Genomic DNA, 19,466 nt, shown 5'->3' with positions numbered 1-19,466 from the left:
ATAAAAATTGAAGTAATCGGTTGATACAGTTAGTTAAAGTTTTCTTATTTTTAAAATGAAAGGAATTTATTTTTTATAAAAACTAAGAGTTTTGGAGTAAAAATTCATTTTTTTTATTGTAGCTTGTTAAAACGACTATTCTTTTCAATATTGCGAAATTCGAACACTTTTGGAAATCTGTTTTTAGCACAATATTTTTACTTTGAGTCATGTAATAAAATTTCCCTTAAAATTTCTCAAACTATAGACTCTACTGACTATCTTTGGAACTTTGACTATTTTTGACTACTTCTGAAACATTTATTTAAAAAATCAACTGCCAATTTTTACCTGCTTGAGAGTTTTCATTAAAAAAAAGTGATTTTTTTGTAATTTATGGCCTACACTCGAAGGTTTTGTTTTTTTTTATTAATGTATCTTCAGAAATGCAAGCTATCTTTTGTCTTGCAAAAGAAAAATCAAAAATTTGAGATTTTTCAATCAAAAATCGTTTTGTCCACATTACACTGTGTTACAAAAAGAGGGTATCAAATATCAAAATATACGCGGGCGGAGACCTATCACGTTTTGTAGAGCTAGTCGCACTGATTACCAAACGGTATTTAAAAAGTCCCTAACACCCCTAAAATCTGGAGTTAGGGGCAAAAAACGGGTTTTTGGACCTTCAGCCATTATATATACATATACAGAAATACGAACGTTTAGCTAGGCACCGAACAAAAATGTTATTTTGGCACGTTAAGTACGATAACTTGGGCGCCAGAATTTGATAACGGTTTTTTGTAGAGGAGTTCAGTACAATCATTTCTTACTATAGGAGGAGGGTCTATCTCCCCCGCTTTAGGAGGGAAGGGCAATTTTCTAAAAAAATCATTAAAATAAAAAAAAAAAATTATTAAAAAACAACGGCAACACTTACAGTTATAAGTGATACCATTTCCGAAAGGTAGAATTGTACAATTAATTCTAATTTTTAAATCATTTTTTTATTTTTATTTCGGTGAATTGAATTGATTGTAAAAGTCTGTAATTCTTCTAAAATATACAGGAGCCAAAAACTAGGTCAAATTAAAAAATTGGCAGATACGTCGTCGAGTTTTTTTTTGCTCTCTAATAACATAAACATTATTTCAAATACCTTTTGTGCTGATTTTTAGTGAATTATGTCTCAAACATCGAATTTCACGGTTTTGACTTTTAAACATCCATATCTCGAGTAGCAGATTTTTTACATTTTTCTTTTGTATGTGTGACTTTCTTATATAATTCAAAAATATCTACCGATTCCAGTATCAATTTTTTTTCTACCACTTTTTGTTAAAGAAATAGCTTTTTGACCTTTTTCTAAATTTACCTCAGTTTCCCCTTCTAAAATGTCAAATTTCTAAAAATCCTGAATATGCAGATTTTTAAATTTAATTTTCTCAGACATAATTTTTTTTTACACCTCTAACACATACCATATAAGCAGGGTGGCGTTGTCGAAAAAACTCAAAATAGGAACTTTAAAGCGTGGCAACCCTATGCCTTGACAGGATGTCGCAAGGCAACCCATGTGCAAACTGTTTCTTAGGAAAATATAGCTTTCAACTGGTATAACGACGTGGATAGGTCGTCCTATGACGGGATTTTCTCCTTTAATATATGGAAATACGAAAATAAGTACTTTTTCAAAAAATCTCTCCGCGAAAACGGTAAGTTAAAATAAAAATTTGACAGATACGTGTCAAATTATTTTATTTTTTCTAACTTATCAAATAAAAATAATTTTCTTATTTTTGATGAATTATTTCTCAAATATCGAATTTGACTGTAATGACTTTAAAAAGACTATATCTCAAGTTGTAGATTTTTTACATTTTTTATTTGTATGTGTGGCTCTCATTTATTTATAACATCTATCGATTCCAATTTCAATTTTATTTCTATCACTCTTTACTAAGAAAATAGATTTTTGCCCTTTTTCTAAAATCACCTTTGTTTACCCTACTCAAACTTCAAATTTTAAAAAGTCCTGAAAATTAAAATTTTCAAATTAAATTTCCTACGACAAATTATTTTTTTTAGAGCTCTTAGGATTGCCATATAAGCATTGACGCGTATTCAAAAATACATACGCAAAAATAAACTTTAAAGCTTGGCAACCCTATGCCTTGACAGGATATCGCTAGGAAACCCATTTACAATTTATTTCCTTAGATGCTACCTTTCAGAAAATATATATCTCAACTGGTATAACGATGAGGGTATGTCGTCCTATGGCGGAATCTCCTACTATTATGAGTTTTGCCACGAAAAAAGAAAATCTGGCTTACTGTGCGGCGAAACGAAACGGCATAGTTTTTAAGAGACATACGGAAGAGTTTTTATCCATCTCTAGTTTATAAACACTTTGAATAAAGAAAATAAAAACTTGATATTTAAAAAAAGTTGCGGTCGCAACTTTAAAAAAAACTTTTACTATAACAGCAGGTACTATTTTTTTTACATTATTTGTATTCAACATTATTTACACATCACTGTAACTATTTCTACATCTGATGTATACAAAGGTAACATTTCGTGATAATAAAGAGTTCCTTATATATTTTCGTTCGTTTTCATTCTACACTCGAACTCTCTGTTCAGTTCAGTTTTCATTAATCCCTTGGAATTATAATTACGATGCCACACATGATGTTGAAATGTTAAAAAGTATACAAGTTAGTATATACACAAATTTGAAAATAAGGTTAGGGTGAATTTATGCAAAATCCTTACTTCAAAATGTTGACTCAGCAAATTGATTCAAAACATCTTTCATCGTCATTATTATTTGTATTCCTACACATTATAACATCCCGGTGTGTGACTGCGATAATTAGAAAACTGGATGTGTATGACAAAGTTATTCCATTTGAATAATCCAGAGATTATTTTGAATTGTATCAAAAATATTATATAGAGGAACCATATAGAAGGGAAGAACGAAAAATTATTATAATAATATTAATTTGCAAATTCGTTTTGGCTTTTCATATTAAGGTATATTTTGTTTTTTGAAAATTTTTAAGGCAAGAATAATATTTGTGAATAGCAAAAGGGTGATGTTTTAATAAATTTACCTTAATGTTAGAGGTAGAATAATATTTTATACAAATAATTCAAAACAAAATTAAACCATAGAAATTAAGTAAATTTTATATCTCGTTTTTAGGTCCTTACTTTAATTTTTGGTTCAGTTCCAGCTGGACGAAAAGCCACCCCACTTTTGAAGCTCTTTTTAATCCATGCACACGTTGCGTAAAAATTACATTTGACAGTTTTTGAAATGAATAAAGTGGATTAACATCAAAATTCTGTAAGTTCCAAAATTCGGTTTCCAAAATTCTATACACCTTAATTCTGAATTTTAGAATTCTGGAAATCCCAAATTCTGGGTTTCGAAAATCAAACATAGGGTTTTCAACCTGCACCTCCTGCACGCGACGACGGATGCTTAATTTTTGTTAATTTAGCGGAAAAACGCAATCTTTAATAAATCGATTCAAGCTCCAGTTTTCAGAGACTACTTAAATATCATTTTTGCATGCTTGAAATATCGAGAACAAAACCATTCTGTGATATCCTAGGTCCTGGTCCTCCTCACATTAAATGCGACTTTCATGAAAGTATTTATTTTAATTCGCTGTTTTGCATTTTCCATATGAAAATATTTTTTTTAATTTTCTTTTTTACAATAAATGTTCTTTCCATTCAGGAAAATATATGTCCTTTAGATTCAACAGAAAATTAAAAATAATATTCTTTCGAAATTAATGAACATAAATATTATACTTTTTTTCGATTTAAGGATACTACATGGTAATGGCAATCGAATTCGACATTTTGATTGATAAAAATTAAAAATGATACATGATGTAAATAAATTTTATCGTTATGGTTAAAATGCACACTTTCTAGCTGAATGCGTTTACGTGCGAAAAAAAATTGTTTCAATTAACACATTACTTAAATGATCTTCAGATTAACTAATTGACAAGCCAGTGTCAGTGAAACGAATCCTTCTTTGCTAACAGGCAAACATTTTTTAAGGACTTGTTGAAGAACTTGAAACTTTTCACACAAATATTTCCATCTAATACATAGTTTTTGTGGGAAAAGTTTTTGGTTTTGAGCATACGGCAAACAATAGATCATAATCAAGTAAGTAAGTAAGTAAAGTAATTAGTATAATGCAGATTACTTATGGTTTTCAATTCGCATCTTCAGTATAATAAAAATTTGTTCAATAAATAATGTTTAGCGGTGCCTAAGAGATCCTTTAAATATTATCACAACAAAAACATTACTGTTAAAAAAGGAGCCAAGTTCTCCTATGTTGAAATTATGCTGGCACAAAAAGTACTGAGATGTAAAAGTGTACCAAATTCTAAAAAAAATATTTTTCGTTTAGTTACCGATTTTTAAAGTTATTTCAAAAATTGCCAAGTAAACAATCAAAATTTTATTGATACGAATTTGAATCCAAACTTTAGAACTTGGTACACTTTTACATCTCAGTACTTTTTGTGCCAGCATAATTTCAACATAGGAGAACTTGGCTCCTTTTTTAACAGTAATGTTTTTGTTGTGATTTCACTACTTTTTGCAAGGTATGGCTGTAGAATTGAAAATCTCTATATTTGATGAAAATTCCGCCCCCTGGCTGAAATTCTCAAACTTTAAATTTTTTTCTTTGTATAAACTACCATCTCTACCATTCTACCAAATTTCAAGATTCTACGATAATCAGAAGTGCTCTATAATATTTGATGAAAATTCAGCAGAAATGGGCGGATGCCACGCCCCCTGAATTGAAAATCTCAAATTTTGTATACACCACAGGCCCTATCACCGTGTAAAATTTCAAGTTTCTACGTTAACGGGAAGTTCTCCATAATTTTGATGATCTGTCAGTGAGTGAGTGAGTGAGTAAGTGAGTCAGTCAGTCAGTCAGTTACGGTTTTTGCGATTTTTGAAGCCCTATATTCCAGGAACTACTCATCTTAAAAGGCTGAAATTTTGTGAGGAGTTTAGTTTTGGCAATGAATGTAGCATCTTTGGTGTGGAAGTTAGAGTGGGGTCGAATATGGCCTGAGTTGTTTCCTGTAAATAAGGGTGTAGTGCCAAAGTTGCTAGAGAACTTGGCTGGGCACTACCGTGCCCCTTGATAATGATTTTATTTGAGGTGATTTTTGTATAATAAGAGAATGTAAGTTTCTAACTTCTAAGTGATTTTTGTTTATTTGATGAAATGCGATGTAACGTTTGCAATTCTAAACCGAAACTGTGCGGTTTTTGTACAAACATGCAAAAGTAAATTTGAAAAAAAAACTATTCAAACAATCTTACTATGTATTTAAAGCCAGTACGTACGACCAAATCGTTCGTTTTATTTTTACTAAAGGAGACATGAACAAGTTGTGCTCTTTTAAACATTTTAATTAAAAATAAACAGCTTTACAGTACAACAGAATTATTGGTTCATTTTAAACAACATTATTTGTAGATAACATCACATCGGTCATCCCCTACAAGTCTTATGTAATTTTATGTTTTTCAAGTAAATAGTTAAGAATGAAAAAAATGTGTTAGATGTTAACAATAAACACAAATTATAAATGAAAAATGGTAGGTAATTTCGTTAAATGAAAAACGTATAAGCAAAAAATCATTTTATCCAAAACTTGGTTTAAAACTTCAAAAAGAATTACGGTTAACTTATAGACTGCATGTGTATTGTGTCAATGGCTCAAGAGGCTTTTTGTTCTTAGTGGCTTAACCGCCTACGACTCTAAATCTACGCGTGAGTGTATAGAAAATCGATTCCAATAGAACACTAAAAAGATTTAACCCCTTGTAGCCCCATGTGACATTTCTGTAACAAACCGAAAAAGATCGCCCAAAAGCTGTAAAAAACATATTTTTATTCTTTTAAAGCTTCTTACATAATCTTTAAGAATTGTTTTATCGAAATAATGCGCCATATTTCTAATAAATAGCACCAATAGTTTTTAATTGGCAGTTAATGTTGAAAGTTCGGCTTTTTTGGAAAACAAGCAAATTTATGTAAAAACTACGAAATTCAGAAAAAATATTTTTCGGGCATAAACTAACGGGGTTTCATTTTTGGATTTTAGGAATGCGCCTAAAAATAAATATTAGATAGCTTTTTGTTTGAATTTTTGCATTTATATACAAAAATAAATTATTTAAACTTTTTTTTTACTGCGTAAATTTCGATATAACTAAGCAAATAATGAATTTATTGAATTTTTAAAAAAATACGTGTTTTATTATAGCTAAAGCCCTTTCGATTTACATTATTAATTTTAAAATTTACGATGTTGGGTTACAAGGGGTTAATATACATTCATGTTATGTAAATACATAAAATACACAAATTGTTGTTTTTTTTTTCATCAAAATTTTAGCAATTTATGAAGGCTTACCCAATTGCTGAAAATATTTTCTGTAAAAAGCTTGTTTCAAAAGTAATATTTAAGCATCTTTGAATCAACGCTCAAACTCATTTTATCAACATGAAATTTTAAGGGGTTTAATTTATTGTTCGTGGAAGAAATTCAGAATAAGCCCTGGAAAAATATATTTTTTCAAAGAAAAAATTTGTAACAGGCTGATTTTGGTTAGGTATATGTACATTAGACTGATTCAAAAAAAATTTTTTTTTTTTTGTTCAAAGCATTTTTGAAAATATTGTTGGAAATGACGAAAAAAAAATACTGTAAAAGTTTCAGCCCTTAATGTTAACATTTATTACCGCCGCATCGCAGATTTCTATTTCCCATACGATTTGTATGGGAAAGATTGTGTATTTGTGTTTAGAATTTTTTATCTTTTGAATGGTTCATCCAAAAGGCTTGACAAAATCATTTTCTTTTATAAAATTGTTCGCTCTGAAAAAAAGCTCTTAATAATTTTTTTGATTTACTCCCGCGTTTCGAAGTTATTCAACTTTAAAATATAAAAAGTAATTTTTTCTCATTTTTTTACGATTTTTTGACGAAATTTTTAGGTTTTTTCAAAAAATTTGGCAAACTTTTCGAATATTTGTATTCTATGTTGTGTTTTAGTTTCACATATCCTTTTATATAACTCTCAAACCCCTAATACTATCATATTAGATTTCTTCAATAAATTCGAATTATTCATTTTTTCAACTAAAAATTATTTTAATTAATTTTTCGCGTCCGTTTTTTTTTAAATTTTATAAATGCAATTTTGTAGAGCGTTCAATTTTATACAAGAAAATGATTAAATCTAGCCTTTTTGATGAACCATTAAAAAGATAAAAAATTCTAAACACAAATACACAATCTTTCCCATACAAATCGTATGGGAAATAGAAATTTACGATGCGGCGGTACTAAATGTTAACATTAAGGGCTGAAACTTTTACAAAATTCTTGAAGTTTCCTCTGTCCGATAGTCCCATTATAAGAGGTCAAAGGTCACAACATTTTTTATTTTAAAATCGGTAGGTTTTTGACAAAAATTATGATCTATAAAACTGTAGAAAAGGCTATTTTACAAAAAATTATTCCACAAAGTTTTCTTGTATCACTCACCGTTTAGAAATTATATGACTTCAAATTCGCATATGTTTTTCTTGATATTTTTATATATTTTTATTTTAATCAAATAACATGGGATACTTTGAAATGTTGTAATGTAAAATAACCTCAGCTACAATTTTGTAAAACATAATTTTTGTCAAAAATCTACTGTTTTTAAAATAAAAAAAAATGTTGTGACCTCTTTGAACCCTTATAATGGGACTAGCGGACTAGCGGACAGTGAAAAAAGAATATAACAATTACAAAAGAAGTAAACGAAAAATAATAACAAAAACAGTCATTATTTTTCCAAAATCAATATCTTAACAAAAAATTGCTGAAATTTTATATTTTATATATTTTTTCGGAATTTCGGGTTCTCATTCAGAATTTTTGGGTTTTCGGGATTTTTGTGATTTTGACCCGAACCCGTTTACCTATATTTATAAGAAATATTTTAATTTTAAGAAGAGCATCATCTTTATCCTAAGTGCCCTATTTTGCTCTGTGTATTTTGTTAAGCTCTGAAAAAGTACAATTCTATTATGTGCTATGTATGAAGCCATTATTTGGTGGAATGTACTCAGTATATCCTATTTAGATAGGTATAAGCATATTATTTAATGTTGTGATTATTTATTCAGATTGGTCTATTGTTTTTTTTTTTGTGTGTGTGTTTGCCTATTTTATAATATGATAAATTACTTCAAATGGAACTTCTACACGTTTAATTAACGATATTTTACAAAAGAGTGTCTGATTTAAATACACTTTTTCCCTTGGTGTAGTTATAACTTTTAAATTGACATTAATTTATATTTCTAGTAAAAAAACGTAAGTGATTATTTTCAAATTCCCTGTTATCACGCGAGTTCGGTTTTTTTTTTCGTAAGTGCCTATACGCACTTCTTCATACCTTTGAAAAGCTAATCTCGGATTTCTTTCTTTTTTAGATGATTTTTACCTTATTTAACTAAATTAATCTATGTAGCGTAAAAGTTATAAATAGATAAAAAAAAAACGGTATCTTGCTTTGATACCGAGCAGTATCAATGATTTAAATTATATACATAACTCCAATGTCATCAAAAATGAGCCTATTTGATTTAAAAATAGGTTTTCTTAGAATTTCTTCAAAAAGAAATTCCTACATACCTACTTTAAAAAAGAGTGACTAACGTCATGTGTATTTTTTTGTTTGAACCAGTCACTCAATTGCCCTCGATTTCTCGATTATCATTTTTTCTGTGAATTCATAAATATTAAGTGTTTTCTTTTTTTTTTTTCTATATCTGTTAAAGAAAACGCCTCCTGATTTTTAACATCTCTGGTTTTTATGAACTGATTTCCATGCCTATTGGTATATCTTATCAACATCTGATATAGGGATATGCCCTCAAGTCTCATACGTCTTTTCAAAACCATATCCCTAAGTCAAATTCCATTACAAATGCTACTCTATACCCACACAGTATAACCCAATTGTTGATACTAATACTGTTGGGAGAATCTTCCAACCCATAAAAATATTAACATAAAATATGACCACAAAAGGGCTCATATTATACGACCTCTTTCTTTTTTTTTTGTTGGTTGCTAAAAAGGGTGCTGGGGTGGGACAAGCAGTCAACAAAAAAATGTTAGATAAAAAAAAAAAACAAAGTTTTTCTCATTATGCCCATATACAGCATCCCATTGATCCTTTTTACATTGGTTTCGGTTTAACATCCTCCACCAGAGATAGTTATATTGTGTGCTAAAGAAGGCAAACAAAATGAAATATTTCCTTCACAAGGAATTCCCATAAATATGATAAGTAGATATCTCCCCTGGTCCCGTTTGAAGAAAAGTAAAAAAAAAAAAATCTTTTTTCAACTGGCAATCAAGTGAACTTGGTAATTTTTTTTTTGTTCGTCTATGTAACTGGGGGATTTGCACTCATGTTTGACCGAAAAGGGAAGAATTAACAGGAGTAAACCCGCCTTTTACCAAGGATCTCTTCTTTTATACATTATTGTATTTTTTTTTTCGTTTGGTTGTGTTTTTTAGAAAGTCATTTTCCAAGAAAGTTCTAATCAGAATTGTTGAATAATTTGCATATGATTTGGGGGGAAATTTGATATGAAATACATTTCTGGTTTTTTTTTCTCAAATCGGAAATAGCTATAATTTTGAAAGTCAAACTGGGAAATTGGCGAGGGTGTACTTTTTCTTTATTAGAATACCAATAAAGTCTTTGAATTATGTGCAAATTTTTCAATGATCAAAAAACTTTTAAAAAAATATAAATGAACATAAAATTGGAATTGGTTGCATCTTGATATCAAGAATCAGTAGATCAGTCAGTGAATTGTGAATAGTTAAATATAGAGGATCTAAAAAATAGTTGCTACGTCAGCAAAATTGAAGATTGTGTTTGTGTGATTGTGATTGCGTTTGTGTTTGTGTTTGGTCTTGTGGGGTTTCCGTAATTTTGAAAACGCGTTACTCCCAAAATCTCCAGAACGAGTGGTGCCTGATGACTGATAGTACAGGTATAATAGGCATTTGAAAAGAAATTGTTACCCTCCTAATGAAACTTGGCAAAAAGTTTCCTTTGTAATAATAAATGAAGGATCAAAAAAGTTTATTTAAAAAAATTTTGTGGAAGGCTGTTTTTTCGCGGAAAAATTGGAGAGGGTGAATGGCAACCAAATTGTTTGTGGAGTATAACAATAGGTATGACACATGTTTTTCATTAAGTTTTTGATGCTGAATCTAACGACTTGAATACAGTTAAACACGATTACTCTAAAAAAATGGTTATATCTGATTTAAGTTTAAAAGTTTACTTTGTTGTAAGAATTAAGTGTTTATTTTTTTAAAATGCTGAAATTCTGAATAAGTCCCTACAAAAAGAAAACTATAACCAGTGAAAAATGGTTAAAATGTTTGATTTACTTACCAAAGGCACTAATACTCTAAGAAGTCTATGAAAATATTTTAGATGAAAGGGTGTTTTTTTTTTTTGGGAAATAAGGAAAATCTGCTATAAGTTGAATAAAATCAATGATATAAATTGTACTGGTATGCTTACAAACTTTATTCAAAATTATGTCTTTGCCATGTGAATTGGGAATAAAATATTATTAATTTTTTTATTCATGTGACCCTTTCATAGGTTTGTGGGCCTATTGCAAAAACTAACTAAAAAATGGTACCTACTTTTTTTGAAATTCAGAAATTCTGTTACTTTTGGTGTTTTTTTGATTGAAATAAGAAATTGATATGCCACCCTATTGCAATTGGGACAGAAATCTAGAATAAATTTGGTTCAAAGGGTGTTTTTTTCGAAGAGATAGTAAGGTCTGTAAAAAATTCCCAAAAAGCCAATATAAAAGAAAATATACAGTATAACTATTCCTATTCTGCTAAACGGGAAATTGAACATTCGATTGACATCATCGATTCAATTTCACTCTTTGTCTCAATTCTGCTATAGGGAACTAATTTATCCACTCAAGTTTTGAATATTACGTATGTATATCTAGTTTTAAATCAAATGTCAGATTCATATTTATCTTTTAATAAACGTCACAAAAATTTAGGTTATAATATATGGACCACAGCCAAATAGTATTTTGTATCAAGAAAGGCATTAAATCCATATTTCACGGGTCTGTATTCCAATAACACGGTAGATAAGAGCAATACAAACATTTAATATTTTTTTTTTCATCGGCCACTCGACAAATGGTTTAATGATTGCAGTTACAAAATTTTGAAGAGTTTTAAAGAAGTCATATGAATTTGTCTTCACAATCTTAAAATGTTTTTTTTCATGTTGATTTTTATCCGTTTCCAATGTATTACCCCCAGGCACTTCTTTAAATATTTATTTTTTGTTTACATTCACGCATAATTTTTGAATTGAACAAAAATATAGGTAAAGATGTGTTTAAAGCAGAAAAACAAAAATTTATATGTATTTGTATAACTTTGTTTGACACAAAGTTTTTTATCGGTAGTATGAAAAAAAAAAATGGCAATGTTGTGTTGTATGTTTTCATTTCAATCAAAAATTTGTAATTTAAGATTTTTTTTTACAAAAACTTTATAGAACTTCAAAAATAATAATCAAATACTTCCAAATGATTAACTTTCAATCTGCAGTCTTTCTCCCTTTGGTACATCACTCAAATTGGTGTGATAAACGTTTTGACAACGTCAGTCATCACTGTCACCGCAATACACCTAATATATTGCTTGAGTTAGATGATTTCGTTTCTGTTTGATATTATTATTATTTTTTTTTCTTTCTTTTTTTTTTATAGTGATATCAAACTTTTTCCATCCTTCTCCTCCTCCACCGCAACAAAAACACTCGCACATCTGCCAATTCCACGACACAGTCTTTTGCAGAAATATTCTCTCCGAATATAATAAGGCAAAGTTTTTATGTGTTTATTATACACTTCGGTTGGTAAATAATGGCTTGGAACATTTCACTGAATATTGAACTTTGCCAAAGTCCAAAAACTCTAAAAAACCAAACTCACACAAAAAAAAAATTATATTTCGAGGGATAGGAAATACCAAAAAAAAAAAAAAAACACACCAGAATGGATAAATGCTTTTTATGGATTTTACTCTATAAATTTTATTACTAACAAAATGATGAAAAATTTATGTCTGGCCATAGCCGTTAAAAAAAAAAAACTGAAAAAAATATATGTAGGTATAAATCTAGCTCTCCTTTTTCCATTAACAAAATTTTTATTAGTACTTCGGGATTTTGTTTGGCATAAAATAATCAAACAAAAGAAATGAAGCAAAAAGTTTTCAACTTTCTTTTTTTTTTCTGTGGCAAAAAGCGTTGCGGTAGAAATATTGTGGTTTAACTTGAAAAAAAAAAAAAAAAAAAAAAAAATACGTCAAGAAGTTTAGTTTGAGACCTAAATACAATACACTTTTTTTAAGGGTGATTTTTTTGGTAATAATAACTGAAAACTTTACTGTATTCAAATATTAACTTCATAGTCATTTTTATTGTCAAATAAATTAGCTTATAATTTTATTTGATAATTGGTGCCAAAAGGTCACTGATGTAAAAAAAAAAAAACAGTGCCTTTGAAATCAAAAGTACTGGTTACTTTAAAATCATTTTTTGTGTGTACTACTTTAATCAGGGATGTAAGATATATTTAGCAATTTTCGCATTCAAAGCTCCTGCATAATCCAACCCTGGTTAGTTCCCACTATTTTAAAGACGTTTATGAAGTTAGACTGAAAATTATTATTATTCCACCCTATGAAAGCGATTCGAGAAGATAGCTTGCTATATCAGAAGAATTTATATCGACATGAATAAAAAAAAACAAGTAAAAGTAAGAAAATTGCAACGAGTTGACTAGGATGCAAAGTGCATCCAAGGAAGACTATCGCAATTTGCAAATGGGTAAATCTATCTATTACATTTTTATCGTTTTGAATATCCATTTTGCAGTCCTTTTCTTTTATCTTCCTTTTTTTTTTGCTAAGCATGTCCTGTCTTTTCTTTTGTGGTTTCTTTACTTTATGCCTTTTAAACGAAGGTGGTTTGTATGTAAATGTCTTATGAAGATGTAGATTTTCCTTTGTTTTTTTTTTGCTACTTCATGCCTGAACTTAATGACCCCTAATATGAAAACGAACAGAAAATCATAGCTTACTTTAACGGCCTCGTTGATCCTGATTGTTTCACATCTTTTTAACTTTATTTTTTGTTCCTCTCTTCGATGAAGATAAGTAAAATTAAAAAAAAAAAAAAAAAATCATGAAGACAAATGAAATCTTCACTGATTTTGGTTTCTTTATTTTCCTTTTGTAGAAGGTAATCTTCGATTTGATAATTCTTTGGAGAATTTTATATAAAGAAGTGAAAAAAAAATTAAAATATGCTAACGAGCTGGAAATTATAGATGCTTTAACAATCTGAAGAAGGAAAATTCCACTACACAGTTATTTTCACTTTAAGTAAAATATATAAAATTTTACTTCTGTAATCATCATTTTGATTTTGAATCCCTTGTGACCAACGAGTTTTATCAAGGCTATAAACTTGAATTTGCTTACAAGGTAAAAAAACACGTAATTTTAGTTAAATAGGAATGATTTATTTATTATTAATTCGAAAGTTATAGAATTTAGAGCTAATTCAAATCATCACATCCTCTCATGGGAATAATTTTTTTTATTAAATATTAAGCATCTACCAAGGCACAGAAAATTATTTTTCAAAGAATGTATGTTTTAAATGTTTTGGTTTGGTTTTGCTCGGTGAAATGTCTTTAAGTTCCATCAAAGAAAGAATGTCTGTAATTGCATAGCAAAGCTACTCGTAGTCATTATGTGGAAACTTTTTTTTTTTTAGTTATTTAATCTCTTCTTTTAAACCAAACCAATAGCATATCGTCGGTTTTCCAAAAAAAAAAAAAATTGACATGCAATTCTAAAGACATTATTTTTCCATTTATTCAAACAATTTTTTAAGTAAATTCATTGATCCGTTTTGCAAAAATTGATTATTCAAAGAACAGTTTTTTATTTTTTCTATATCCAAAATTGGGTTTTATGAGTTTTTTTCTTAATTTTTATATTACCTAGATAAAGCTACCAAAACATGTTTGCACAAAAATTTTCGTTGAAATCAGTTAAGTTGGCAAACGACCAAGCAGATCTGGCCTAGACTAGATCCAAAACGTTCAAAAAATGTATTGTCTCTAAGTAGATTGCATATCAGCTCTGTAATAGGTGTCTTAACAGGACACTGTCTCATAGGTAGACACGCCATAAGACTTGGCGTAATCTCTAACGACTTCTGTAGAAGTTGCCTTGATGAGCAAGAAGAAGAAACAATCCAACATCTTCTCTGCTCATGTCCTGCCCTTTCCAGTAGACGTAAAAAATACTTGGAAAAATATTTCTTAGAAGATACTAGTGAACTAATCAATACTGACATCTTCAACCTTCACCGCTTCATTAAAAGCTCCAACTGGTTTAATTAGTAAGGAATTTCCTTACAAAATCATGGTATCACAACGGACCAATAAATGGTCTAAGTGTGTCAGTTGTTTTCCTGACAGCCATTTCTACCTAACCTAACCTAACCTACGGTGAAATCAGAAATTAAGAAAACGTTTGGTTGTGGTCCTACTTTTGATAGGTATAGAAACAATATTTTTTTTGACCAATATTATATAAACCTGCCATCCCGAAAACATGTGTCAAAATGTTTGTATTTTTGTCATTATTTTTCCTATTCGACATTCAAATGTCCTTGAACATTACTAATGGGACTCAATAAATCTCGTTTTTAGATTTAGTGATCCTAATCACACGATTAGAACATAGTCAGACTTCTTTTTGAGAATTTTTTTTTTTTTTCATTATGAGATTCATGAAAATATACCATTTCTGACTTATCTCGAAAACTGTTTTCGCACCTTGAGCCTATAGGTAAACAATTTTATTTGGGAGGATGTTAAGTACAACTTACATTTTGTGCGGTATCCTTTGTTGAATTAAATAACTTAAAAATAGACCTTACGATTGCTTTACCAATATTATTCTTTATGGTAACGCAGTTGAGCAGTAACGCAGCCCAGTTGTAAGTGTCTAATAATATCGTAAATATAAACTTAATTGAAAAACAAACTGCAAAAATATTTATAGTGCCAAAACTCTTAGCATAAATTTCGGTTTTTATACGAAAAACAATAAATCTCACAAATATGGTAGCAAATGGTCACGCAATAAAAACTCGCACCTCTTTTAGTGACTTTGAAGCTACTAATTGTCCTAGCTTGTTCCAAAAATTGCTAATTTTATTTAAAGAATTACAACAAGTCAAACTAAATGAGGTATATTAAATTAGACTTCAGTAATCTTAAGGTTATTTTCACATAGTAACGCAGAGTAACATAGTGTAAAATATTTTTATTTATTTTAATAACATATAATTTATTAATATAACAATGCTCTATACGAGAATATTAAAGAGAAATTCGCCTCCTTATTTCATAAGACTGAAAGCAATATTTTGTATGAAAAAAAAACTGCGTTACCAAGATCGGCCACAATATTACTGTGATTTGCGAACAAATCAATAAATATTTGGGCAATATTCTATTTTGTTGTACATCATAAAATACTTATTTGTACATGAACTTTCATATTCTAAATCTATATGTATTTTTATCAATCATGGTAAACCTTAACTCTTCTTACAACGACTTTCAAACAAAAATAAAAATAAAAACTGTTTTATAATGAAAGTCTTTATTCCTAATTGATTTAAAATTGTTGTGCAACAAATTTAATATAAATCTCCCAAGGCAAGACGTCGGCGCTAAAAGCACTCACTATGGTTTCGCAGATTTTTGCAAACATGTTTTGATACAAACTTTCGATTAAAATAAATTCATCATCAACCTCATTATAGAAAACTCCTAAATTGTAAAAAAAAAAAATAAGAAACTTTTACCACTTCAAACGTTTCGTCTCATGAAGAAACTTTTTTCAAACTCATTATTCTACCGAACCAGAGCAGAACTTCTTCACATCCGCTCATTACTCTCTCTCAATCTCAACCATCTGATGCGACCTTCAAATCTACTATATTTAAAGTTGATGATGATGATAATGATGATGATGATGATGATGATGATGCTTTACCCATAAACTTTGTACTTAACCTAAAAATCTAGCTGCTTATGTATTTTACAAAAATATACACTTTCAATTTATTTAATGGACTAACCAAGGACTTTTCAAAAAATATGAAGTAGATGGGAACATAATTTTCCATCATTGCAATTATTATGCAAAAAAAAGGAGAGAAATTTGTTGCTGGCTGCATGCAACCGCATCGCCATCGCCACCTTGGTTTATTTCACACTTGTGTCATTTTGTAAATCAAAGCTGAGTGCACTCATAGTGTAGCTCATTTAAATGTTTCACGTCATACTTTACCACAATCATTCATAATAATAAATGTTCATATCCCACAAAGACTTACCCAAAATTTCCACCGTATGAGTAATTTCTCGAGGTTCCATCATTGCAATTTGGCAGATATAGTCGCCGGCATCTTGGGGCGCAGCATCTCTAATTTGGAGATTATAGCCGTTTATAAGTCGTACTCTTGGATCTGGAGTTACTTTTACTGAGCCGGCAGTTAGTATCGCAATACCTCGCTTCCAAGCAACTACATATGAATCTGAAAAGGAAAATAAAGTGTTACAAATTAATGTTTTGAAATAATTAATAACTTTGCTTGAAAATAGAAAGGTTTTAATTCAAAAAAATATAAATCCTTTCAAGGCGACCGAGAATGCTGGAAATGGAATGGAATAACCATTACAAAAAAAAAAAGGCACAAGAAGTAGTTAAGATGTAGAAATTAAGTTTTACTATACACAGAAATTCAATGTTGATGATTTAAAATCATACTAAATGAGGAATTTGTTATATCCTGCATCCTGTCATATTTACTTCGTCTCGTTTTCAAGAGATAAATTGTTGAGAATAGTTTCTCAGCACAGAGGTGCAATTATTAAAAGATTACATTTTATAAAGTTGATGGTTATAGCAAAGCCTCATAATTTGATCCGATCCGACAATACGAACATTTTTTTTAAGTTAAAAATTCTGTAAAAAATATTTTGAGGAAAGATTTTGTGGGATTTAAAGGTTCCAAATTATTTTTCAAATGTACAGAAAGATTAAGGAAATCGAAATCACTGCACGGGAACAAAAATAATATTTACCTTATTATTTAAGAGAAGGTCACTGTGGCGTATGCGTTTAAAGATGTTCATAACTGACCTGTTGCATAGGTTGCATTTTTATTGAAAAACTTTTTCATTCAGTAAGATGCTGTTGTACCCTTTCTTAGACGCAAAATTTGGTCAATGTTTACCGACTCATATTCTGTTATCTAGTTAATATTCGGTAAACATTGACCAAATTTTTGCGACTTAAAATGGGTACAACAGCATCATACTAATGAGTCCAACATTTGTAGCTGGGCGAAATGCATTTGGGACTAAAGGTCACAAATACTTTTATATATTAATTTTTTTTAAGCATTTTCTGTATTAACGCAGAATTATTAAATCAACAAAGATAACATTGAAAAAGAGTCAGCAAAAAAAACTTCAACTAAATTGAGATTTTACTATATTTTAAAAAAGTGGCCACTTAAGCCTTTATATTTCTGGGACCGTTAGGTTGAATGACAAAAATCTTTTGGATATTGATCGAATATACATTTTTCAAAGTAGCGGTACAAAAATAATGATCAAATCGAAATTGAACAGTGGTTTGGTTTGTATATGGGAGAGCCAAAAAGTCTGTTTAATCTGAACTATTTTAAGGAATTTTATACAATTTGGCACTAAATTTCGATATAAAAATTTGGTCAAAATTTGGTTTCGAAAAAATAGTTAAATAGTAAAGAAATGTAGTTGGCATTTTTCTAGAACTCGAGGGTTTTGATATTTTAATGAACGTTTTATTTTGACATAAATGAAATATACTTAAAAAATAATATTAAGACCATTTACACTTTACTGAAACAAAATCTTTGCGTTAACTGTCAAATAAGGTTTTATGATGAACTTTAATTTTCAAGTTTTGTTTTAACAAACGGCTCTAAAACATTAGCTTTAATAAAATTCAATGCACAGTAACGCAATTCTTAGTTTTTTTTTAGTGAGATTTTAAAATTTCTAAGGCATTACTAACCCTTTAAAGTCATCAAAAATAAATAAAAATTTAAAGAACAATATAAATTATTTGTTTTTTATTTATAAATGAAAAACGCAGCTGGTTAACAACAAAATCAGACATTTTTTTTTTAAGTTTTACCTGCAATGCATTGTACGTTTAATCAAAAAAAAAACCTTTTGTTTGCCTAATAAAGTTCATTTCAATCATATAATTTAAAATATCACAAAATTAATGTTTTATTTTTTCATATATATTTTCCAAGAAAATTGAGTTGAAAGTTGAAAAATGCTGCGTTCATCATTCAATGGTTTGACAAAAAATCGAATATATTGTATCGGAGCTGGATCAATTTAAAAATTTCATTTTATTTTTAAAATAAATTCACACTTTTTTTCCTATAAATAATAAGAATAACTAGTTCAATCTGACAATAAAAAGCAAAAAAAAAATATAAACCTTTGGTATACCACAGTAAAAAATGAGCTCCTTTAAACCCGTAAACAATAACTTCCAGATCTGCAAGTATCTTTAGATACATTTTTTTTTTTGTGCTGTGATATGAAGTTATGGAACTCACGCTGGTATACTTCATTACGCAATTTTAAAACTGAAAGAGTCTCAAAAAACTTTTAATGTATTCAAGAATATACTAATAAAATTATACAAGAAGTTACTGAATACAATTATTTTTGAGCCTTTTAAATAAGATAAAAAATGAATGCATTTCTTAAAAATTAATTGAAATCATATGCTCGGGTTATTTATGAGGACGTAGACATAAATCCAAAAAGGATAGAAATGTTTTTCTTTTTTTTTTTGACGTGATAACGTCTTATAAATCGATGAACCATGGCAGCAAATGGCACAAAAAAGTGACGCCATTTTCTAACGTTACACTCTCGCCCTTTCGCAGTGCTGCGAAAAATTTCAATTCAAAATTAAAAATAAACTATTAGAGATACAAAAATCTTCTATAGCTTACTTGAAAGATAATAACCTAAAGCTTAATCCAAATGAAGGATTTTTAAAAATTCCGTCATTTAATAGGGTAAACAGGGGTAAAACGGAAACATGAAATTTAACCTAAAATCTAAACCCGAAGTCGTAGTAAATTGA

At 29.1% G+C, this 19,466-nt stretch overlaps 1 protein-coding gene across 2 annotated transcripts in view; it reads right to left on the bottom strand.

The window, feature by feature from the left end:
* LOC129915307 (immunoglobulin superfamily member 10) overlaps positions 1-19,466 on the bottom strand; it is a 454,480-nt gene that overhangs the window by 93,760 nt on the left and 341,254 nt on the right. For both annotated transcript variants that reach the window (XM_055994794.1, XM_055994795.1), the window contains exon 5: positions 16,636-16,836. In XM_055994794.1, the coding sequence (XP_055850769.1) occupies positions 16,636-16,836 (201 nt within the window). The remainder of the gene's footprint in view (positions 1-16,635; positions 16,837-19,466) is intronic.

The sequence above is a fragment of the Episyrphus balteatus genome, chromosome 3 (assembly GCF_945859705.1).
Source record: "Episyrphus balteatus chromosome 3, idEpiBalt1.1, whole genome shotgun sequence".
Lineage (NCBI taxonomy): Eukaryota > Metazoa > Arthropoda > Insecta > Diptera > Syrphidae > Episyrphus > Episyrphus balteatus.
Note: the sequence above shows the minus strand (reverse complement) of the source record. Positions and strands in the feature narration are given on the sequence as shown.